The sequence below is a fragment of the Camelus dromedarius genome, chromosome 16 (genome assembly GCF_036321535.1).
Source record: "Camelus dromedarius isolate mCamDro1 chromosome 16, mCamDro1.pat, whole genome shotgun sequence".
Taxonomy (NCBI): domain Eukaryota; kingdom Metazoa; phylum Chordata; class Mammalia; order Artiodactyla; family Camelidae; genus Camelus; species Camelus dromedarius.
In genome coordinates this window covers 50,206,988-50,232,904 of record NC_087451.1, presented here as the reverse complement: position 1 = coordinate 50,232,904, position 25,917 = coordinate 50,206,988, and the positions used below count along the sequence as shown (strand labels likewise).

Here is a 25,917-nt window from a genome sequence, read left to right as displayed (position 1 = left end):
CACTTCTGGAGAGTGGGACTAAGGTTATCCTGTTCGAATTGTTTACAATTTTTTAAAAGTTTGTTTATTTTACATTTTTTTTATTGAAGTATTATCAGTTTACAATGTTGTGTCAATTTCTGGTGTACAGCACAGTACTTTGGTCATACAGGAACATACATATATTCGTTTTCATATTCTTTTTCACCATAAGTTACTACAAGGTATTGAATATGGTTCCCTGTGCTATAACATATAAACTTGTTGTTTATCTATTTTATATACATTAGTTAATATCTGCAAGTCTCAGACTCTCATTTTATCCCTTCCCACCCCCTTCCCATTTTTTAAATATTCGCAGTCTAATGATGATATGTTTAAACTGCCTTAAACACTATAGGGTAGTCTTTACCTTCTGTGAATATATAGAGTAGAATTAATATATATTAATTTTTGTGGGTTTTTTCAATCTGGTCTAAATTGACTCCATGAAATACTTCCTGAAAAAAACTGAGTTTTGACAAATCTGAATTGTGCAACTGTTAATTCACCTTAAACGAAACGAATGTAGAGCTCTAACGTGTATGTGTGTCTGTAATACGTTCAGGGCGGAGAAAATAGCAAAGTCCACCTACAGCTGTACTTCCGTGTGTTATTTAGTTAAGCCTCACATATTGCCAGTTTTATGAAATGGGAAATGCCCTTGCCATTTACTCTGCACCCCTCCTTCCCTGACTGTGCCGGGGTAAAGGGCAGGCGAAAGAATAAGCAGTTCATTCATCGTGAACAAGCAAGGAGCTGCCTCGCGCTGCCTTGGAAAGCCAAACGCCCAGTGAGCTATAAAAGTACCGTAACAGATGACATAATCCTTACTCCTAAGAGAAATATATTTAAATTGTATTAATCTCTTTAGGAATTCAAAATCTGAAGGTTCACCTTTACAGATCAATGCCCTCTTTCTATAAAACCAGACATTCTCGTTTACACATGGGGTGTATAGTTAAGTGTACATTAAAAAAAATGCATTTAAACTCTGATTGAAAAAACAAACAGCATCCATAACACCTTGTGGTGGCCTCGGGTCCCTTTTATAGTTGTCGTCATCTGTCTCACGTCAAACCCTCCGAGGACAATGTAATTGCCGAAGCTGCCTGTGGCATGAAAAGAACAGCGTGGCTTGAGCTTGTGTGTCTACCAGCGAGTCTCTGAAGCCCCAGGGAAGAGAAGAGCATGCAGCCTCTGAGATGGCTCTTCCCAGATCTGGTCCAAGGCTGGTGCTTCTTTGCCTGACTCCTATCTTGATGTCTTTACGGACTGCCGTGACCAGGGCGAGACAGTCCTGTAGATGTCAACTTTTTCATTCAAATAATTCTTTTGGTTTTGAGGTTATTTCTTTATGTCTTATGTTTAAATGCTGCCTCATTCTGATGGTTTTATGACCTCATTCGTTCTTCATCTCTGCCAGTAACACACCACACTGGCAGTTGTGGCTCAAAGATCAGACTTGGTGTATGAGGGCATCATACCTCCAAGTGAACCTGGGACAAACTCTCTTGGTCTCCATTTCTCTGGACCCGCTTCCATCATCATAATTTGGTTCACTGCAACTGCTCTATTCAGAAAAGATGCATCTTTTCTGGACAGAATAAAAGACTGTGAAGCTTGTTTTGCCAAGGATGAGGCTTAAGTTAAATTGGATTAAAAATAAATAATACAAATTTTACTTTCCTAAGGTAGCTGATCATGCTAAAGTATAAATTTAAAAACAGGCCTTAGTAAAAATTTAAACAATTGGAAACCTAACAAGTAATACAAATAAATACATGCTTATATTTTCTGAGATTTTTATGTACTTTTGAGTTAGTAAATTATTCTTAAAGGTTACAAGTTGTATCATAGTCCTGCTTGTGGACGGTTAACATGCAGCCACTGTCACGCACGACCTCACCATGATAGTTTAACAGCCTCCGAAATGGTCTTTACTTTGTTGAACAAAGTAGGTTCACTGATCTCGCTCTTGGCTGTCACTGTATTGTCAAATTGCCATTAAAAGTTTCTCAACTCTCTGTTTCTGTACTTGCTACAGACCCAGCAACGCACCATTTGCAGAACGGAACACTGCAAGTAACACTTCTAGGAACTATTGGAGAATATAAAGAAATGTAGAAACACTTGAAATATTAAGTAGCAATAAAAAAAAAATTCAGTAGCTTAAAAGGTTCGTAGAAGAGGTGCCCCAGTGCAACATCCGGTTAATTGACAATTAAGTTTTAGAGACAGTAATTATTCTGTGTCTAGTGAAGAGAGAAATCCTTCGCACTGGAGGTGTTGAGGAGAGAGAGCCTTATGGAGAGGGCAGGACTTGAAATACTTCTTAAAGGATAATGAGACATTTCCAGATATAATTTGGGTCAATTTTATTTCAAGTCATTGTAGTATCTTGATTACCTAATTGTTCTATAAGCCAGAGGTAAACGTAAACATTAGTCATGCTGATTAGTAGTATAGAAATACTGCTTTTACTACATAAACCTTAAGGTCAGCCTTTGAATGCAAAGCCTTTGTGTTCTTTTTTTTAAAAAAATTGTTTTAAGTCTTTGTTCTTCCAAATCATTACAAACTTCTTGGTAATTGCTGTGTTTGCACCAGATTCTTTGTAAGTGGGGCTACTCCATAAGGTTCTTTTAAAAAGCTCTGCTTTGCAGATGTTGTTTTGTAATACGGGGTTGGTTCTTGCCAGCTCAGTCTTCCTTTTTATTTATCCTGCATGTAATTTATATTGCATCACTTCCTTTGCGAGGGAATTGACTGCAGGATCCTAGGGTAGGGTCATTTTTAAAATTATTTTTGCACAGTGTCTAATTACCTATTTATGGAATTACAACTTTCTATTAGTCATCACCCAAAATTCAGTGGGTTACTACTTCACCTGTCAACTGGCAGTATGGTGAGCTGCACACAAGATAGAGATGATTTTTTTTTTCCTGAAACCAGTTTTATTATTTTTAAACATTTTAAAATAGGATAATAGCCCTGAAAAATCCTTATTTCTACCTTCTCTTGAAAACTCAGAACTTCTGGCACAACTGAATCTGCATTTCAGAGCAGGAACCGTCTATGAAAGTAACAGCTGCTCCCTTTGTACAGAGCACACCCCTGTCTAGTCCCCACCGTGCCTTATTCAAGCATGGTTTACCCGCCGAGTCCAAAACCACACCAAAACAAAACCTTCAGCTTTACCAGCACCATCCATTTCCCTTCCTAACTTGACTTATATGTCATTTGAAGAATAAAATTATGTATAAATCTGTGGTTGAAATACGTTGGTTGAGCTCAGAAATAGATGATTACAGTTGGTATAAATATTAAATATTGTATGTATGTGGATATGTGCACACATGTAAGTGTGAGGATAAGACAAATCTGAAAACATGGTGACAACTGGGGACTCTTCTGAGTGAAGGATACTTGGGAGTTTTTTTTAATGTTCTTCGTACTACTTACAAGTTTGAAATTATTTCAATATGAAAATTATTTTTAAAAGTCAAAGCTAACTCTCAGCCACAGATTGTCAACAGGGAGAAAGAGTTTTCTTCCTCTAAGTGATTAATCTTTTAGTCTAAATTTAGAGAAAGGGAACATTTAAGGCCAACCTAATTGATACCATGTCTCACAAGTTATTTAAAAAAATTTTTTTTTCCTCTAGTTGATATTAAGAATAAAACTTAGAAAAAAAAGATTTTTTTGTATGCATTAACAACCAAAGCAATTTGTCTCTGTTAGTCCCCTGTTAGTACCCTGACATAAGAAAGCACTCAAAGCATTAATAAATGAATGCTTCTATGGAACCAAAGAAAGACCTTATCAAGAAAGTGTATGCATATTACCTGTTTTTCACCACGCAGCCATATTGTCAAGAGGGCACAGGTTTGAGCTATGTGTTCATTTGTGGTGATGAATTTGTCCCACACGTTGGCTTAATCAATGGTATGTGTCTCCTAGAAGGCTGGTCAGGATAAAAGCTATAGTGCACACAGCCACAACAGAGAACACAGATACATAATCAACCACAAAATTCATGCTCCTATTTTCCCGAATAAACCAATTGGTCCCAGACTTGGATAGTGGAAGCCTCTTTCTGCTGGCTGCAGTATCCTTTTTGACATACTGCAGTCATTCTTTGAGACCTTCCTTACTTTCTGGCTCAGTAATACTGATTCCAGGCTCACCTAGGGCTCTCCCTGGCCCGGTGATGGATTCAGCCATTTCTCTCAAAAAAAAAAAAAAAAAAAAAAAAAAGCCTTGATTCCTGTGAGTGGCATGTGGCATTAGAAACCAAGATCCTGGAGGTAGGTCTGGTTGTTGCTGCCATGCCAGTGTGTCAAGGCTTCTAGGCTTTCTCAGTGGAGTTTGAGGTCGGGAACTTGCAGGCACGCACGTACATGTGTCTGTTCCTACTTATTTGTCTATTTACATTAAATATCGTGAGTTCACCCCAATATCTCGCATTTCAGTCCGACACCCCAGAGTTTATTTTAACCTTGTCCCTTCCAGATTTGTAATTTCCTTCTGCAGTAGTGAGAAGAAACCTGGCTGTCATCATCCTCAACATATTTACTTATTTTCTTAATCCTCCTGTATGTGACTAATTTCCCCACCACATGGGCCGCCTCCTCGGCCCCTGCCCTGCTGGACACCCCCAGCTGGCCCCACCACACACAGTGACTGAGCCAGCTGAATCCCCAGTCCCGGCTCTGCCAAATATACTGGCCCTGCTGGCCAAACCCTTGACTTTTTAAACTTAGATGAATTATAAGCAAAAACTTGAGACAAAGTATTTCCTGAAATTAGAAGAGGATTGGTGTTTTCAGTTATTCAATCACATAGTTTCAATTCTTATTTGCAGAGGACGATGGAATTTATTTTAAAGATTTGGAAATAATGCTGTTTATAAGTAGGCTTAGCTTTTCTTTTACTTTTTAAAGGGTAACAGTAACAGGCATTTAGAGAAACTGCTGCTTCAATGAGCCAGGTTGAACCAGAGGGGCAGCTATTTCCTAAGGGCAGTTAGAACCTTTCCTGTTGGCCTGGGTTGAGGGGGGCGGTGACACTTAAACCAAAAAAATAAATATTATAGTATTTATCTTGAATTGGCAAGTAATCTACTCACATAAATTCCTTTCTCTGTTTGATCTAGCAGTAAAAAGGAATTTCTGCCTTTAGGAACTAAGAAAAAATAGGGAGAATTATTTGTTTTTTCCATTTCCTGATGTATTTGATCTGTTTTTAGTTTTTGACTCTTTTCTTTGCCACCACATTCTTACTCTCTTAGCTCACTTCCTGATGTCTGCCGTGCCGGAGTGGAGGCAACACTTGGTTATTTTCACAAGTGTGGAAGGACTGGCTGGCTCAAGCAGAGCAGCCAAATATCCATATCTGTTTGTCTTTGGAATGTGTTGATTTGTATCATCTGTATATGGGCCCATTTAATACGTTGCAGTTTTAATAATGAATCTCTTATTGGTGCCAGGGCCCTCCTTCCTTAGTAAATAGTCCCTTGGGTCCCCCAGGAGTGTACTAGGAACAAGCAAAAAATAAATTGAAAAGGAATCTGGCTCACAGTTCCTTAGGGAACTTGATTACTATTTAGAAGTAAAGCTGTAAAAGGCAACATCTCCAGTGTCATGTAAAAAGGGGCAGGGTATGGCTCAGCGGTAAGAGGACATGCCTAGCATGTACCTGGGTTCAAACCCAGTACCTCCATTAAAATAAATAAATAAGCCTAATTATCTTCCCCACCCCTCCAAAAAAAAACCCCAAAAACAGAAATCAAATATCATGTAAAGATGAAAACCCTTTGCAGAGTAGTAATAACTGATGTCTTATGTCTTTTGTATCTTCTCTGAAGCCCTCCAGGGTCAGCTCCTTTCTCCTTACCCTCATAACTTCGTCCCCAAATAAACAGGCATTACTGGTGGGCCCCAGTGAGCAGCTCTTGATATTTCACTTGGAGTTGACATCTGACAGCCTTCATGTCCTTTCAGGGACTTGGCGTCAGAGGAGTGACAGCGCTACCAGGTTAGCACGGTGGCCGTTCTGTATGCCCCCCAGACACCTCCAACATTGGAATAGGGAGTGTGCCAACTTAGCCTTCCTCCTTCCCCTGAGACTGCTAGCCCCTGTGCAAAAGTCAGGCTGTCTAAAGGACACAAATCCTACACCACTGATCAGGGAAAGGAAGTTAACCTTTTAGTCTACTTTAGACACAAGGAAGGTTGTTTAAAAAAAAAAAAAAACCTCAAGCCAAGAGAAAATGCCAAATAGAAGAAGTATGAGGATGATGCAAAATTCAAAGCTTTTTCATGAGGAGATGTTGCCTTAATGGATGTTGCAGACTCCTGTCAAGGAAAGCCAAGGAGAGAGCCAGCCGACCAAGTTTCTGGCCGTTCGTTCATTCATTCATTCAGTAAAGATTTTTGCTGGTTTTAAAATCCTCTGCTCAGTTCAGTGGTGGCTGTTAGTTCCCCTCAACAGAAACGATAGCTGAACACATAAGTTAGGAGCATCTGGGAAGCCTTCCAGTTTCCTTACTCTTATGAAATCCCTTCTGTGGGAGAAATAGATCTCCCTCCCAGGCCGCTGAAAGCTTAGCTTTGTAGTTCACATTTCTCCAAGCAGAGATAATGGTTAGGTGATTGTTTTCAATATATGGTCATTTCCTTCTTACCTGTAACTGGACATGTGATGTCAGCAGAAGAATGTTTGAGAAGATTTTCTGTTAATATGTAAGCATGCATGGAAAATATCTAACGTAGTTCTTGGCACAGTAGGTGCACGAAAAGTATTAGTTTAGTGTGACTTTGTTTATTGAACTTAAAACGGGTATTGTGACAGTAATGTGAAAAGGGAATACTTCATTCCCTTGGCTGCATAGCCATGTAGTTCTCTTCAGTGTCTCAGCTACAACTGGTACCTAGCTTGTCCCCAAAGCCTGTCTGGTTGCCCCAGGACTGAACAGCAAAGCCTTCATGTGTTACGAAAACTGGGCTAAGGAACTATAGGTTTTAAAAAGTGATGCAGTGTATTGACTAGGTTTTCTGTCATTTACTAAATTAGGCATGGTTGGAGAAAAGTGACAGGATATAGCTGTTAACTTTCGTGTCACCGAGAAAGCCCAGGGAATGGAATAGCTGGGTACAGTGTAGGGTAGAGGGGCTTCTTACCAGGGTAAGCTTGAGGATGGAGTGGGATAAGGATCCTGAGTTTATCCTGTTTAGTTACAGTCCTCAGATATCTGTAGGATTTATGTGTTTCCTTTTTTAAAAGTGTTCAGGACTGTAGTTTAAGTGGTTTATAGTATTATTTACAATGAATAACTTTTATCCATTTATATAATTGTGCATTCTTACCAAAGGGTTTTCTGACTCATTTTCCCAAGCAGTGTTGATTTATAGTCATAGGGTAGCTCCTTTGGCTAAGGCAAAATGCAGTTAACTATTTCCCTGGGCATGCCAGGTAGCCAGCCAAATGGTTACTGTAATGGGAAACCATTTTTAAATGAAATGGATGAAAGGAATAAATATGTAAGAGTTGAGCCCTGTGTTGCAGAAATTATAGGGGGAGGGTATAGCTCAGCTGTAGCATGCATGCCTAGCATGGGGTCCTGGGTTAATTCCCAGGACCCCTACTAAATAAATAAACCTAATTATCTCCCTTCATTAAAAAATTTAAAAAAAATGAAATTATATTTGTTACTTGTTGATTGGAAGAGAAAATTTTGTGTCATGTTATTAATAGGAAAGTTTCCTTTTTGTTTTGGTCTAAATCATCTTGCCTGTCATTATCAGGCACTCAGCATTTCATAGCTAAAGAATGCTATTGTGACTTACTCATATGCTAACATTGTAAAATATATAACATCTTTATTGTGGGGGGGGTTGTTTGTTTTGTTTTTTGTTTTTACTGCTTTTTAAATGCATGTGAGTATTTAAGCATCTGTTCTCTTGGTCTGAGGGTCTGTGGTTGCTACGGACTCTTAGAGTCCCTGGTGGTGATTTTACTACGGTTCAGTTCACCAGTCTTTTTATTTCCTCTACCAAGATTTTAGGAAAAATCAGTCAGTTAAGTATTTAAATACTATTTAAGAGCTTTAAGGCGGCAAACGATGGCCAAAACAGAATCTGCATTCCATGGTACGGGGTTGGTAAGCTTACAACCCCTTTATTAACTCATGGAAAAAATAGCTTTCCTTGCAAGATCAAAACATAACCATTTCAGATTCATTTCCAACAGTGTTGAAACCTGCAGTTACAGGTACTCTATCCTACCAGCGACTCTACCCAGCATAGAAGTGTCCTGACACCAGCAGGGGAGACTCATCAATAGTAAAGTGACTGACTGACCAAGTGCCCTGTGAGTGGCTGATATCCTTCTCATCACAGTGACAGACCTGAAATTTGAACCCTTTCCAGACACCCCAGCAGACAAAACAACACAAGCTGAGAAGCAATCCATTTATAGATGTCAACCCAGCTGCTGTATTTGACAGATTATTTTTTATATCCTCGAGACATACCTTGTTTTCATTGAAATACACCTTAAAATGTTTTGTTTCCTTTTGCCGGGTTGCATGAGTTGTGATAATTGGTAAGAGTGTCCGTCATAGTCAAGAGATTTAGACCGTGCACTGAGAGCTAGCCGTAGTATTTTTATTTTTAGTGAGATTGCCAGGGACCTTAGCAGAGAGGAAGCCTTTATATGGGAGGGTGTTGGATTGTTTCTACCGTTCTCTTATTCCAAGCAGGTAGAGCCACTGAGTGACTTGACGTGATCAAATTCAGTTAGTAAAAACTTTTAAATAGAACCCAGGTATCTACTATCTCTTTAAAATCTTTCTCTTGCTTTTTAAATGGGCAGCGGATCACATGGTCCCCTTGCAACAGGTAAAGATTTCTGACCGCCCTCTCTGTTTTCTTGATACCTTGTTTGTGGCCTTCTGTGTTCCCCTTGTGTCCAGGGGATCAGGTGTAATTAGACTATGAGAAGGGGAAGAGGAACACCTGCACTGGGCTCTCTCTCAGGTGTTAGCCTGTCTGAATCCCGGGCCCCTCCTGAAATGCTGTGCTTCCTCCAGTGTCCCCATTCTCATTGACAGGAGCATCGTGGTCTGCTCAGCTGTGGTTGTAAGAAACCTTGGCCCCTCCCTTTCTCACCTCTCACATCCCATCTGAGTCATCCTATCTAATCGATTCTGCTTCTGCTGTTCAAGCCTGTCCCCATCTCCATTTCTTCATTGCTCCATCCTGTCCAAAGCCCCAGTCACCCCTTGGCGGGGCTAATGCAGTAGCCTCCTGCCTGCTCCAGCACCAGGCACTCAATCCTTTCCACCCTGTGGTCAGAGGGGGCTTGCAGAAAAGCAGATGTAATCAATGCTTCCACCTCTGCCCTGGCGATAAAGTCCCAAAGCCCTATAACATGCCTGCCAGCCTTGCACACTCTAGCCTCCCCTCTCACACTTCTGACATCACTCTCGCCTTACTCTCTCTGCTGTGATGTGGGCACGTTGTCCCGCTCTGGATTCCTCCAGCACGTGTCCCCTCCCTCCACCCGCGTGGTGCACCTGCTCTTGCCTCTTCCCAGAGCCCCCGTTTAATGCCGGCCTTCTCATTACCCTGCATTGGAGCAGAGACAGGTCTGCCTGCTCGTTCCTGTACCCAGGGCTCCCACCACAGTGCTAGGAACATGGGCACTAAAAACTATTTATTGAATGAATGAACGAATGAATGTAAATAAAATTCAAAACGGCAGCGAGAAAATTTTAAATTGATATTTCTCTACATGCCTTACTATATAATCGAAATGTGTTTTGAAAAAGGAATCATTGGAGAGGGGGTGGGTATAGCTCAGTGGTAGAGCACATGCTTAGCATGCACGAGGTCCTGGGTTCAATCCCCAGTACCTTCACTGACAAATAAATACATAAAAATAAATAAAATTTAAAAGTCAAGGTCCCCTCCCCCCCAAGATAGTAAGTAACAAAATAGTATTTAAAAAGTAATCATTATCTTATAAAGTATATATAAAAAGCAAATGATTTTCATTGGAAAGAAAGGAAGGAAGAAAGAGAGGAAGAGAGAAGGAAGGGGTGAAGTAATTCAGCCAGGCATCTCCCGAGCACACTTTGTGGTTTGACTACCTTTTGTGTTGCTCAAGTGAAGAGATGTTGCTCTGGAGGAGAGAACCAGGAGATGAAGTCAGGAAGTCAGTAAAACCACTGCCAGTGGCCCTAGCTGGTTTCCTATGTCCTATGAAAAGCCAGGACATTTTTCACAGAGGGGTTTTGGCTTGAGAGGGTCCATCCTAGAAGAATGCTTTCCGGACATGATGGCACGCCGGGTCATGACTCATCATGCTAACAGAAGTGACCCTTGCCTGGGGATAAACACAGCACAACACAGATGCAGCGCGTGGGACAATGGGACCTGAGGGGAGGAAGGACGCTTCCTGCCATTCACTGGGCTTGCAGGACTGCTTGTGGTAAAAAAAAAAAGGGGGGGGTACCTCGTGTTACTGCACTCTTACTACGTGCTGAGAGTGCTCTGAGGGGTCCACGAGTGGAGTCTCATTTCTTATCGCAGTCCGGTGAGGTCGATACTAGCTAGCATCGTCCCACCTTTTAGATGAAGAACCTCCCCAGCAGAGAGGTTATTTAGATCACTGGCGTTGGCTGGTAGAGCTAGTTGGTGCTAAACTGACGTCAGGTCACAGCGTGCACTTTCTTAATGCACCCTTTCCTGTGCTGAGAGGGCCCAGGGTGGTCCTTGTGCTGTGCTTGGGAGCCGTGGTGGTGCTCCTTCTCAAGTGTTCTCTTCCATGGCTTGACTGTGTTAATACAGAGTTAAAATAGAGCGTCCTGGACCAGATGCTCTTAAGGTGGTGTAAACCAAGAGATTCCTCGAGTTACCTTGTATGGAGGTTGTGTAATCGCAGACATAATTTAAATGTCAAGTAACCTAATTTTTAGGGTGCCTCCTAAAGCTGGATTAGGTACCCTTTCTCTGAGTTTCCATAGCATCCTTACTATGTTGTTATTGCCTTTAATTTTTTCTGAAACAGCATGGTTGTGTGTGTGTGTGTGTGTGTGTGTGTGTGTGTGAGAGAGAGAGAGGGAGGAAGAGGGAGGGAGAGGGAGGGAGGGTGGGAGCAAGAAGAGAATGGTTAAAAAAATATGTAATTTTTAAACGCTCTGTCATTGTGCTTTACTACATGACGTGTTTATGTAAAGCTTTTAGGACAATAATGCCATTCCTTATTCTTCTTTGTAACTCAGGCTCTTGGCACAGTGCCCGGCACATGGCGCCTGTTAGTTACTCAAATGTTTACAAATGTGCACAGTCTGTAACTAGCAGAGCAGGATTCAAACCCAGGGCCCCAGGACTGTGTGTGACTCTGAAGCTCGCCATCATTCCAGAGTAGTCCCTGCCTGTCTGAGAAACACACTGTCTAACCCAGGGCATAAAATGAATTGACTCCATCACCTGGGGACCGTGATTTTGCCAGAAGCAGAAACAAAGGTGCCTTCCCCCTTGGGAGAAAGTCTTATCTGAGACCTGGGGAAGGTGGGTTACATGTTGTTGGAAGTTGGCAGTAAGCTAATGAGCGTTGCATAAATTTGGCATACCAGTAAGGAGAGGGTCAAAGTTTTGTGTATTTTGAAAATGAAACTGCAGTATAGGCTGTCCTTTCGAAATGGGCCGGGATCGTTGGTTAAAAAAACCCACACGAAGGAAAACAGAAACCCTCATACATTGTGCGTGGAAGTGTAAATTGCTGCAACCTCTTCGAAGAATAATTTGGCAATAACTAATTTAAAATAAGTTTAAAATGCACGTGTCCTTTGAACCAGCAGTTTCAGTTCTATAAATGTGTTCTACAGTTATATGTACACATATGCACAAAGAAATATATGCCATTATATTTATAATTGCATTGCTCATAGTAACAAACAGTTGGTGACCTGAATGTCCAGTAGGGACTGATTAAATATATTATTGTGTATTCACCTGCAAAATGAAATACTATTGCAGACATTAAAAAATGAGGCTTTTCTCTATTTACTTACATGAAACCATTGCCAAGATATATATACTTTTTTTTTTAATTAGAGAAAAAGAGTCATTCATGGAAAAAGCTGCATGTATACATGTATGTGTGTATGCGTAAACTGTTTCTAGAATAAATCACAGGAAACCAGTGGCAGTGGTTACCTCTGATGAGGGAGGCTGTGGGAAAGATGAAATACTTTTTACTACCGATTCATTGATATCTTTTGAATCTTTTACTTAGAGTCTGTGTTGCCTATTAAAAATTAACAAGTTAATAAAAATTTAAACCTACTTTATCAGGAAGCTTGAAAGTAGGATTTTTTTACTAGCAACTTTTGACTTTGATATAATTTCAAATTCACAGAAAAATTACAAGAATACTACGAGAAACTTCCTAGGAGTGTGCCTTGCGTTTGAGTCATTAAGTCTCTTCTGAGCTGGAATATTACTCAGCCTTTGTCTGTTTTCTTGACTGTGGGATTTTCCCGTTATTTCGTCCACTCTCCTTCAATTGAGGTTTGTTTTCTGTTTCCTCCTGATTAGATTCAGGATATATGTTTTCGGCAGGTGCCACAGGAGTGATTGTTGTGCTTTCTCTGCGTCCTACCAGGGTTCTCAGCCCTGAGGATGCGAGAGATGACGACACTCCTTCAGGGCCCACATAGAAGCTTTCAGGTCATTTCATGGCTCTTGAGCTGGGAGTTTGAACCCCTGAGATCATCCTTTTCATTCACCACTTTGTCCGGCAACATTAGGCCAGCCCACCAGCCAACTTCTTGTTACATACTTGTTACTTCTCCAAGAATGTCTGAAATTATCATGTATATAGTTGCCCAGCTCCTTGTTGCTTATAAGAGGTTAATTAGAGTGTCCAGTGGGGATATTTACGTATCTCTATGGCCAGACCACACCATGGACCATCAGTGCTGTCTTTACTCCTGGAAATAGAGTCATTGGTGGCTTTAAATCTAATCATATTTGATAACCAATTCCAGAACCCCCCAAGACCCAGTTCAGAAAACTCATCCTTAAAATCCTGTTCCTCTGGAACCACTCTTGGTACCAAAATTTGTGTTAGTTTGAGTTGCCCAGAGAAATAGGACCAACAGAGTGTGTGTGTGTGTGTATGTGTATGTGTGTGTGTGTGTGTGTGTGTGTGTGTGTGTGTGTGTGTAAGAGGTTTTTGGCTTACACAGCTACGGAGACTGAGAAGTGCAAGCAGGAGACCCAGGAGAACAGATGATGTGAGTTCTAGTCTCAGTCTGTGTACGAAGGCAGAAGACCCATGTCCCAGCTCAAAGATAGTCAGGCAGAAAGAATTCTTTCTTACCCTTTTATTCTAATTGTGCCTTCGATGGATTGGATGAGGCCCACACATTGGGGAGAGCACTCTGCTTTGCTCACTCTGCTAATTCTAATGTAATCTCAACCCAAAACACCCTCACAGACACCCAAAATGATGTTTAACCAGACGTCTCGCCCCCTTTGCCAGACACCTTGACGCATCAAATTAACCATCACAGACACATATGTTAGTTTGTTTCAATATTGGGGCTATTAATTTTGATCAGTTGGTGTAAGTGGTTACAAGCTTTCTCCAGTGTAAAATTATTATCTTTCCCATTTGTAATTAATAAGTAACTTGCGGGAGATCCTTTGAAGCTGTGTAAATGTCCTCTTCCTTGTCACGCTTTCAACTCCAAGTTTTAGTATGCACTGATGATTTTCTAATTCACATCATTCCTTCTGTATTTCTTAGGGGACATTCCACTCTAAGAAATAGCTTTTCCTTCTCTTTTATTATTCCCCCTTTTTTTTTATATCAGTGTGGACTCACAGGTTCTTATTTTATTCAAAGGATTATAATGTCACAGACATTCCTTATTTTAATGCTCATGTGGTCCCAGATTTGGCCAGGAGCCCTTTCAAAGCTGGTTCCTCTGTCCCTGTCATGCTTTGAAGTACTTCGCTGCTTTCTGACTCAACAAGCTGTTCCAGGCTCATCTATTTTCCCTGTCCCAGCTCAACTTTTCTTTAAGGAGCGCTGGGTCCTTTGAGTTAAGAAGAACAGTATTTGCAGGCCAGCTTCTGGGTGCCATTGCTTCTAAGCTCTCTCAGCAGACAGAGCTAGGAAATGCGTGTGCACATACTTCTCTCTCCACCCCACCCTCCCTTCATCCCCCTGGACCATGCATTTGTACTGATACCTCCAATTCCAAGTCAGCTCTACGTGTTTTGCAACTTCCTTCTCTAACAGTGAAAAACCTATCTCAGAGGGTGAGTCAGAGTACGTATCATTCAATTGTATTTTCCTGGAATAAAAATTATTTGTATATGGATTATGTGAAGTTGCCCACATGAAGGGAAAGATGATTTTGTGTTGAGACAGGGGGATATGGCCCATCTTTTAGAAACCAGGTGACATTTGGCTGTACTTAACCCACCCTCTTCATTTTTGGAAGTCACAAGGAAATAAGAGAAATGAAACTAAGTACATATATAGAAAAAAATGGTAATGACAGTAGGCGATTTCAAGTTTTCCACACCTGGATTTTCTCTATAAGTAGAATGCAAAACCACTTTCTGAGAGAGTAGAGGTGGGCTAAAGGAATTCATTCATTCATTCCTTTATTTTTTCATTCATCCAACAGTTAAGCATCCCCTATAAGTTCCAGGATCATATTGCCTGCTGAAGATAAAGCAGTGATCAAGACATAGTCTCTACTCCCTTGGAGACAGATAGTAAACAAGTAAACAAGATATTACTTGTAGCAAATACTGTAAAAGAAACAAACAAGTGTGGGAGGGTCGGGGATGGGGGCAGTTCAGTCAGTGCACACAGTGATTGGCATGAGATGAGCCAGTATCTGGACGTCAGGTTGGCCTGACTTTGTAGTTTCCCATTGAAAAGACTAAAGATGGGAATGAGCAGTTAGATATATATTTTAAGATCATGCCTCCTGCTATATGGAGATTGAAAGAGGTCAGACCAATTAAGGCGATACCCTTGACGGGGAAGGTGCCTGTGACTTCGTATTCTTGCTAACATTGTTCACAATAAAACGCTTTATCTGTAGGTGAAAAATTGTATCATAGTGTTGATTTGACTTGCTTTTCCTTCCAGTGGCATTGCGACATGTTTTCATGGCATTTATTTTGGTATAACTCATTGCATCAGTTTCCTCGAGTTGCTGTAACAAATTACCACAAACTGGGTGGCTTGAGATGACAGACAATCACTGTCTCACGGTTGTGAAGACTAGAGATCCGAAATTAAGGTGTCCACTGGCCACACTTCCTTTGAAACCTGTAGAGGAGAAATCCTCCCCTGCTTCTTCCTAGCGTCCAGGGGTGACCAGCAACCCTTGACGCTCCTTGTCGTGTAGCTGCATCTGCCTGTCATCACATGGCGTCCTCCCTGTCTGTCTTCACAAGGCCTTGTCCTCTTCTCGGAAGGACACCAGTCATGCTGTTTTCGGGTCCACCTAATGACAATCATCCTAATTACGTCTGCAAAAATCCCATTTCCAAATAAGGTCACCTCCACAGGGACCAGGGGTTAGGACTTCAGCATGTCTTTTGGGGGGGAACACAGTTCCAGCTGTCACACGAATAATCTCTCTTATGTTCTTCCAGGTGGCTAGCCCATTTTCCAACACTGTTTATTAACTTTTATTATTGGTATTAGCTGTTTTGAAATGTCACCGTTATTATGTGCTAAAGCGTTCAGGAACACCAATTATGTGATCTCCATTGTCTTCCACTTCTATAATTTCCTTCTTTCTACCTTAATTTTGTTCCCCATTTCATTTTGCTTACTTTTCTCCACCTTTTCACTTGCTCCTGTCTTTTCAGCAGCATCCATTTCCCATTTAATGTCTTTTAATGTGACCTTCATTTCTGTGGGGGTTTTCCTTGAGCTCTTTTAGTTTCTCATCTCCTTTTTTTTTAAAAAAGTAAATAGTTTTTAAATATGATTTCTCTTTTTAAAAACCAATATTTCCTTTGATCTCTTGGTTTATGGGGCTATATTTTCTTTACATTCTTTGCTTTCATGCAGAAATATTTTATCATCATTTTTTTCCTTTATGCACCTTTTCTTCCCGTGGGTATGCTTTTGTCAGTTAGACTCTGCCTATTTTTTTCCTGTAACATCTTTTCATGGGCCTCATTCTGGTTCACTTTTGATTCTTGCCATCTCTGAATAGGCGTGTTCCATTCTGAGCTGGTTAGTTGTTGAAAGAAAAGTGTGCAGAATGGCCATCAGATCACCAAGGCTGGGATCTGTCACTTCTGGACCCTTTCTCACTAACACGCCGCCCTGAAATGGCCAGAGCTTTGCCTGACTAGCAAGCAAGTCCCACACGTGTGCCGTGAGACTCCCGGGAGGTGAGTTAGTATCAGCTGCAGAGCAGTCGGCTGCTTTTTTGGTAAAAATGTAACTTCTACTTTTTTTTGGTGCCTCGCCGCTCTGACAGCCTGCTTTTTTCGTAAAAATGTAACTTCTACTCATTTCTTCATTTAGCTCTGTCTTGCAACTATTCTGAAGCATCACTTCGTTCTGCAGACCCCTGCCTTCCAAGACCCTGCTGTTATTACCCAAAGGTTGTTGGCTTGGCCCCTCGGGAACCATAGCCTGCTTCCGGAGAGCGTGGTCCAGCCTCTGGGCTTTGCAGAGGCACGCGCCCGCTCTGAGCAGCCTCCCTCAGCGAGGTCTGGTTTTCTGACACTTCACAGCCTTGCTTCAGAGATGGTGTTTCAGCGTTGTAGCTAGTTTTCTGTTTCCTAAGAGGCAACATTTTCTTTTCTGGGTTTGTTTTGGCTTGTTGATTTTCAGAAGGTAGAGGAGGGCCAAGAGATCTTTACTCCCTCCTCCTCAGATGGGCATCCTTACATGGTATTCGAAGCTGATGCTGGACCTAACCCGGGAGAACTTGAGTGTTTAGAGATCACTGGGAAGAAGTAGATGACACAGGGGGCTGAGGAGGAAAACCCAGAGAATGTGGCCTCCCGGAAGCCAAGAGAAGAGCATGTGGAGGAAATGGAAGTTCCGGTCAAGTGCTGCTGGGGCACCAGCTAAGATGAGGTCAGACAGCCATCAGTGAATGTAGCAGTGTCACTGGGGACTCACTTTGGGAAGTTTGATCAAGGTTTGCTGAAGTGCTGGGGTGGAACCCAGGCTGGAGCTGCTTGAGGAGATAACAGAAAACAGCCTGTGTGGGTGAACACCTCTCCTGAGAGTTATAAACATTCATAGCAACTTAAAATTTCGTTTGCATTGGAAAGGAAAATAGGCCACATCAATGCGGTTAAGCATCAGCTATTTGAAAATGTATGTTCTTGTGAAATAAGTAATATTTATTCATGAATAAAAATTTTATTAAATACACAGTAGACCGTTCACAGAGAATTTTCCTTCTGATGGTAATTGATTCCGTATAGTTGAAGAAGTCAGTCGAGGATGACACTGCATTCTGTTAGAGGGGGAACTTAGCATCCTCGAGAGTACATTTGAAATCTCATCATCAGAAGTAAATTCCTCCTCCTTTCGCACAGCTCAAAAGTTAAATGTACTTTTGACCCTTGTGTTCAGTAAGTGTTCGAATTCTGCCCAGTTTCCCTTTGAAACAACTCAAATATTTCTTTCCCTCATTTCCACTGAGGCAGGTCTTACTGATCTCCATAGCTGGAAAAGGCTTCACTTTTTCCCTTGTTTCCAGTTGCATCAAATTTAGACTGTCTCAGCCTGGCTTTCAAAGCCTGTCATATCAGGAAATAATCTAAATGTCCATGAATGGTTAAAGATGATGTGAGACACACACACACACACACACACACACACACACACACAATGGAATACTATCAGCCATAGAAAAGAAGGAAATCTTGCCTTTTATGAAATAAGGACATTATGGTAAGTGAGATAAAAGAAAAAAAAAAACAAATATTGTAAATCTCATATATATGTGGAATCTTAAAAAACAAAAACCAAACACCCCCAAACTCATAGATACATACAGATTGGTGGTTGCCAAAGGTGGGGGTTGGGGTGGGGAGGAAACAGGTGAAGGGAGGCAAAAGGTACAAACTTCCAGTCATAAAATAAACAAGTCATGGGAGTGCAATGTGCAGCGTGGTGACTGTGGGTAACAGTACTGTGTTGCGTATTTGAAAGCTGCTGAGAGAGTAGACCTTAAATCTTCTCATCACAAGAGAAAAGTCTGTAACTCTGTATAGTGACAGATGTTAACTAGACTTACCCTGGTGACCATTTCACAGTGTGTACAAATACCGAATCACTGTATTGTACAGGTGAAACATATAGTGTTGTATGTAAATTAGACCTCATTTTTTTTTTTAAAGCCTATGGTATCATATCAAATCTGACTCCCTCCTACTTACCCAACTGTACCCTGGCATTCATTCCCTAATACAAGTTTTCTACTCTAAGCCACCCTCCTTCCCATACTTCTAATCCTGCCACATGGTTCTTGCTTAAGTTCTTGCTTAAGTTCACGTTAAGTTCATGTTCACAATTAGTGCTTCATTTCTTTAGTGCTGTTTTGTGTGCGTGTCCCCACCCCAGGATCGTACTTCTCTGTCCAGTTGCGCACACAGTCTGCCCGTGTCTGATTTGAGGGAGCTGCGTATGTCTTGACTTCCTGTTGTAGGCAATCTTTTTGTTTGTTTGTTTGGTTTATGAGGGACAGGTAATTGGGTTTATTTATTTATTTATTTATTTACATTTGGAGGAGGTACTGGGGATTGAACTCAGGGCCTTGCGCCTGCTAAGCATGCGCCCTACCTCTTGAGCTATACCTTCCCCCCATAGGCAATCTTTTATATAAGCACATGTGCAAATCAACGAGGCTATGTTTTTTTAAATAAATGTTTCAGAACTCATGTACAAAAGACTATTGTTCTCCAAAGGCGTAACCTTTGTATTTTCTCCATTACTACTCGTTAATTCATAGACTTTTTAGAACCTCTTTGTTTCATTATTCAGAAGTCAGTGAAAATATCCAGCCCATTTAATAAATATTTTAAATAAACTCCTTAAATAATTTAAGTTTTAAAAATCAATTGCTGTTAAGCTATTTTCACTATTTGGAAAGTTTCAAAGGGAAAACAGAAAATCTGAACAGAGCAAAAACCATAATCCTAGTGTTGGAGGTGGGGTGGCAAGAATGGCTTCCTGGAGGGGCTGCTGCTTTAGGCTTCTGAAGAAGGAATGGGAATCTGCCCCACAGATGGGGGCGGGAAGAGGCAGGGTGGGGAGGGTATTCCAGGCAGAACGGACCCCAGGGGCGAACCAGGAAGGCCTGGTGGTCTGGGGAACTGGAGGTAGCTCATTAATGTGAAGGCGAGAGTGACAAGGGCTTGGGGGGAGACCGGGGAGGGGCAGAGTTCTGAAGGCTGGAAGTGTTGTGGGGAGCTAGCAGAGTCAAGTGAGGAGAAATGTGGCAGCCACAACACACGGGGCCTGTGTGCGCTGCTGTCCAGTATGTGTATTTCCCTCCTGGGCTCTACGTCCCATGGAGTTTGTCGTGAGAATCTTCGCCCTCCTGGTACCTGCTTTCATGATCTTACCTATCACACCATCTTGTTATTATTTATTTACAACACCTCCCTGTTCCTTATTCCTTTTTAAAATTTTTTGAAACCTTTATTTTTGCATAATTTCTGTACGGCAAACTATACATATTTCAGATGTACAACTTGATGGATTTTGATAGCTATATACACGTATGAAGCTACCACCACAATCAAGGTACCTAACATTTCCATCACTCCCCAGGCATGGTGCAAATTTTGAACTCCCAATTTATCCCTTCCCACTCCCTTTACCCCCTGGTAACCATAAGTTTGTTCTCTATGTCTGCAAGTCTGTTTCTGTTTTGTAAATAAGTTCATTTGTGTCTTTTTTTTTTTTTTTAAGATTCCACATATAAGCACTATCATATGGCACTTTTTCTCTTTGTGGCTTACTTCACTTAAAATGACGATCTCCAGGTCCATCCATGTTGCCGCAAATGGCTTTCTTTTTTTATGGCTGAGTAGTATTCATTGTGTAAATATACCACAAGTTCTTTATCCGGTCATCTGTTTCCATGTCTTGGCTGTTGTAAATAGTGCTGCTGTGAACATTGGGGTTTATGTGTCTTTTTGAATTATATTTTTCTTCGGATGTATGCCCAGGAATGGGAATTGCTGGATAATATGGTAAATCTATTTTTAGTTTTCTGAGGAATCTCCATACTGTCCTCCATAGTGGCTGCACCAATTTACATTCCCACCAACAGTGTAGGAGGGTTTCTTTCTTTCTTAATTCCCAGGATCAGACCCAGAGTCTGTCACAAAGCAGATATTGAATGATGAATTATAAAACGTATGAAGTATTTCAAATATGCGGAATGAACGGTAAGTTTGTCATAAAAGGTTTGCACACAGAGGTCGTAGGAGTGCCTGCCTTTGTCTGTCGTAAGAGATGGTATCAGTCCGTTGGTCATCTAGGATAGGATGTTTACTGCCATTCCTCCTGGAGGCTAAGCAAACAGGTAAATTACCTTAGTGCTTCACACCCTGAGGCTTTCCAAAGCAAACAGAAACCTTGGGTTGGCGTTAAGGTGTCTGCTGGCACCATCTACTGGTGGTTTTAAGGCCTAACCAAATTGGAAGTTTCATCTTTAACAAGCAAACTTTTCTGAAGCGCTGTGTATTTTATCCAGCCTTTGCCAGTGCCCTCAAGTCCATAGCCACACATTAGATGGCTTTATACATAGAGTTTTACAAACATGATGCTTAGACATTTCGATAAACAAAGTATTCTATTTGAAATACAGTGGAATTTCAGAGAGTTATACGGTTGGGCAGACCTGGAATCTTAGAACAACATTCTAATCTCAGATGTTATATTTGCTGTCTCTTAGTCACAGAGTTCCAGACTCATGAGGTAATTTTTTTTTCCCCTAACATCGCCTTCTCTTTATTTGTTCTGTTTGCAGTGTTTTTAAACTAAGGAATTTTGTCCTTTCACTTCTCATCTTTGAAGATGAGAACACATCCTTCAGATCGGCAGGTTAAGCCACAAAGGCTTGGGCGGTGACTCTTAGCTGCTGCGTCTTTTTGTGGGTCTTTGAACATTAGTTACGTAGACATTTTGCTTGTGACTTGTGTTCATTTGACAGCTGAGGCAGGAAATCGTATCATGATCGTTGCATTAATTCCTCGTGGGTAGGGATTATTGTGATTTTAGTAGCAATGCTAATAAAATAAAACCATTTATTAAAAATCTCCTTCATGCAGAACGTAATTGGATGCAGAAGATTAATTGCTTTTTTTTAAGTACTTACTCGATGCCAGAGGGAGGGAAGGGTGTAATTACCACCATTTTACAGGAGAAGGAGCTGAAACACATAGAGGTAAAACAGCTTTCACAAAGGCTCACTGCTCTCAAGTTTGTAATAGGAGCCTTCAGACCCAGTGTCAAAGACTCCGGGGTTGGTGTGCTTAGCTACCACATAAGCAAATTTTCTGTCTAACAACAGAAGGGAGGCAGAGGAGAACAACAGAAGAAAAATGCACAGAAAACCTCAGTAACTCTTATTTAAACATAACTACTTGATAAAAATCTTGGCTTTAATTTATTGTTGACATTATCAGCATGTTTATTTCCACTCCCAGTTATAGCTGGTAGCCTTCGTTCCAGTGTAGGGGAGGTTTAAGGGTCTCGCCTCTTGGTCTCAAATGCTTTAGTTATTTCTCTGCTGCACTGATACAACAGCAAGAGAGCTTAGAGACACGGCCGCTTCCATGGACCAGCATTTTCCAGTCTCTGCACTTGTTTCTTTCTGCTCTTGGGAGTGAGCTCTGTCTGCCTGTGCCTCTGGGCAGGTGGAGGGCACTGGGGCAGCCACTGGTGTGGAAACATCCCTTTGGGTGTCGTCCTCACTCCGGTTCATATGTGTTTATATGTGTGAGTTAATGTGTCAATAGTGAATATATGCATGGATTTTCTAAATTTCCCACTGGTATTATTTTTTCTTTGCAAGTATAGACACATGATTTTGCACAATTGCAGTCACATTATTGATACTGTGTGTGGGGTTTTTTTTTAACTCGTTTTTTTTTTTTTTCTTAGTTTGTATGACTTTCTTCCAACTGCCCACATGGCCTTCCTCCTCCTCACCCTACTATGTGTTTAAAGGGTACATAAAATATCACATACACTCTTCTGTATTTTTCCACACTCATGTAATCGTTTACAAACTATATTTATGCACAGCTATATGTACAAATCATACACAGGGTGGATTTTTAGCCTTTTATATGTGTGAGTGGTGGGATCCTGTTAAACTTTATAAAATACACATACGTTTAAATCAGCTGTCCCATTCCTGGGAATCTGTTTCACAGAAATAAAAGCACTGATTTGTAAGATTGTGTGTCAAGAGTGTTCCCTACATTATTGTTCGTAACAGTGGGAAGAAAGGAGGATGATTGAATAAATAAGGATATATCTGCACCATGAAACTTTAGGCAGTCATTTTTTTTTTTTAATGAATTTGATTTTTGCCAGAACTGTCTCCACTAACCATTCTCTCTGGTATGGATTTTGCTGTTTTTATTCTTCTGCTGACATTTTAGTGGGGTTTTAAGAGGGAGAAGAAATAAATGCATTTGGACAATTTTCTTTACCATTGAAAATCTGACTAAATGGATTTCAGGACCTGCTTTAGCTTCTGTATCTTTTCCTCCTAGAGCTCTTAGCTTGCCTTCAATTATTTTAATTTTTCTCCTTCTTATCCTTCTGTATTTTGGACACAGGAAATCTCCAGCCTCCAAAGAATTAAATTCTATCTTCTCTCTTGGCTTTTCACCTCTACTGGTCTTCTCTATGAGCAGCATCTGAAGGGACATAGCCTCAAGGGTTATCTCTAAAAGTAAACTCAGAGGGGGAGGTTGTAGCTCAATTGGTAGAGTGCCTGCTTAGCATGTGTGAGGTCCTGGGTTCAATCCCCAGTACCTCCATTAAGTAAATAAATAAATAAGCCTAATTACCTCTCCACTCAAAATAAATAAGTAAATTAAAAAACAAATAAAAATGAACTCAAGACAGTGAAATGTTAGTTCAGAAATTGCTCCTGGGATATTTGTTTTTTTTGTTGTTGTTGTTGGAAATAAGAGACTTGTAGGAAAGAGCATTTCTTTATAATAGCACCTGCTTCTTCCTTTTCTCTTGTTTCTGTGCAGATTTGAAAAAGGACGCATCTACACTTTCATTGGAGAAGTCGTTGTTTCCGTGAACCCTTACAAGTTGTTGAACATCTATGGGAGAGACACTATCGAGCAGTATAAAGGCCGTGAGCTGTACGAGAGACCGCCTCATCTTTTTGCCATCGCCGATGCTGCTTACAAGGCCATGAAGAGGCGATCGAAGGACACTTGCATTGTGATATCAGGTACTTAAGGAATCCCCTGTATTTCCAACAGTCAACATGTATTTAACTTATTTGGTACTCAGGGGTCCGCATGATCGATGAGGTCTTTTTTGAAGTTAGAAACGTAAATAATTTTATAGGAAAAAAATGTAAGAAACGTTAAATGCTAAGTTATTTATATTATTTCTGGCCATCCACTAGTTCTTGGTTCATTTAAAAACACTACCTGTTACATTTGGATGGACTTCTGGTTAACTTTGTAGACTAAGCTGACCTGGGAAATGCATCCTCTCATCTCAAACTACTAGATAGAATGTAACAAAAATTATTTTAGATAATAACAGAATGAAACCAGGAAAATGAAATCCTGAGATGCCAGAAATGAAGGATGAACTCAGGTTGGCGAGTGGGAGCTAATATCCAGGGACATAGAGAGACGTAGGGTCTGGAAATAGGCTCTCAGCCCCAGGGCTGGGGGCCCGAGCTCTCAAGCCTGCAGGTGGCAGGCCCTGGGCTCCCAAGGACTGGAGCTGAGCTCTCCATGTAAAGCTGAGCTCTTCACGGAATCATGTGTAGTGAAATGGGGACAAGAACATATCCCCCTCTCAGGATAACCTCTCCCAAACTGTGGGCATTTCTTTTCGTGCCAATAATGTCTCACATTTGCATTAGTGGCTTTATATTTTTAAAACACTTTTGTGATCTTTATTCCATTTTGCTTATCAGGACACCCCTCTGATTGGTAAGTAGGACAGTTGTGTTCCTGCTTCATGGATGTGAACATTGAGGGTCAGGGAGTTAGGCAACTTGACTTAGTGTTAGAGTTGGAGAGCTATGTCCTGGGCCTATATTTTACTAAAACCAATTATGAAGGCGGCATCGCCTGACTGTAAAAGAGGTGGGGGAAGCAATTACGTAAGTGTATGAAGTAAAAGCAGACAGTCACTCTCCCTTGAACACCTTGTCTCTTCCTAAATTCTAGCTGTAACAGCTGTGAACAATAAAGTGTTCATCCTTTGATGCATTTTCTCAGTGTGTGCAAATACATGTAGCACACGTGCCTGTGTCATTATATTAAAAGGTCTAACTACATCATAGAATTGTATTGTAACCACCATTACAAAACTTTTTTTCCATTTAACAATATAAAGTGGACATCTTTTCATTAGAGCACCGACAGAAGTAGTCCATTCTCTGACCATTGTGTCACGTCCCATTGAGTAGTTGAATCATAGTTTATTTACCCAGTCCTCTGCTAGTGGGGTTATTATTTCAGATTTTAGCTATAACACATGGTATAATCTGCAGAAATTCTCTTAAAACCTTTGAAGATTATTACTGGATTATATTAGTATTTTTAGTGTTTCTGTGGTATAAATTTCTACAAGTGGAGTTTGGGGTCACAAGGGATTACCATTTAGAAGTCTGGGTAGATAATTATAAACTCATCCCTTCTGCCCTCCCTGTGTCACCTGTCATGCTTTTTCTGTGACACCGTATGTCTGGAGCTTGTGGCTTTGTTTTACTTTTTCACTAGAATTGCTCTACTTTTCTGAAAGAACTACTCCTTCCCCATAAGGATGAAAAGAAATCCTGCTGTAGAAAACAAGGTTGTGTGAATTTACCCGTGGCCGCTGTCTGTCCCTAGCTTGTTTCTCCTCCGCCAGACTTTTCATAGTCACTGCCAAGTCCTCAGACTTTAGTCTAAGGAATTAGTTTACCACGATTTACCCCCTTGATATGTTTGCTAAGTAAATCCTAATCTGTAATCTGTTATTTTGCTTCCACCCTGGTTTTATGTTTTTCGATATGTTCAGATTTGTTAAAACCAATCCCATATCAAGACAGGGTGAAATAACTCAAAAAAAAAAAAAAAGCAAACAGTGAAATGTAAGGGGTTTCCCATGAATAACTAACATCAGAATTCGAAATTGTTCTGTTTAAAAATTAGCTCACTGTCGATGCCATTTGTAACGGTGGGCCTTGCACGATTTCGCCCCCAGGGGAGAGCGGAGCTGGTAAAACGGAAGCCAGTAAGTACATCATGCAGTACATCGCGGCCATCACCAACCCCAGCCAGCGAGCGGAGATCGAGAGGTAAGTGCCGGCTGACGAGCGGGAGAAGGTCCCGTTGGAGCTTCACTTCCTGTGCGGACGTGACTGGGTTAGGCCTAACGTCTCATGCACATCGACCACTAACGGCTGATTCACTCCTTTGATTCTCTGTCCCTGTGCTTGGATTTATGTGACTCTATTTCCATGTTTGTTTTTAATAGAAAAATACTACTATGATAAGCTTTACCTAAATATAAAACAAAATTATGCTGGAACAGGCCAAAGTGTCCTCATTCTAGTCTGCAGCTGCTGCCTTCAGTGCCGCGTATGGTCAGCAG

General features: G+C 41.0%; 1 protein-coding gene across 3 annotated transcripts in view; it reads left to right on the top strand.

Annotated features, from left to right (window-relative positions):
* MYO1D (myosin ID) overlaps positions 1-25,917 on the top strand; it is a 304,073-nt gene that overhangs the window by 61,276 nt on the left and 216,880 nt on the right. For all 3 annotated transcript variants that reach the window (XM_031468289.2, XM_064495922.1, XM_064495923.1), the window contains exons 2-3: positions 23,337-23,545; positions 25,528-25,621. In XM_031468289.2, coding sequence (XP_031324149.2) covers positions 23,337-23,545; positions 25,528-25,621 — 303 coding nt within the window. The remainder of the gene's footprint in view (positions 1-23,336; positions 23,546-25,527; positions 25,622-25,917) is intronic.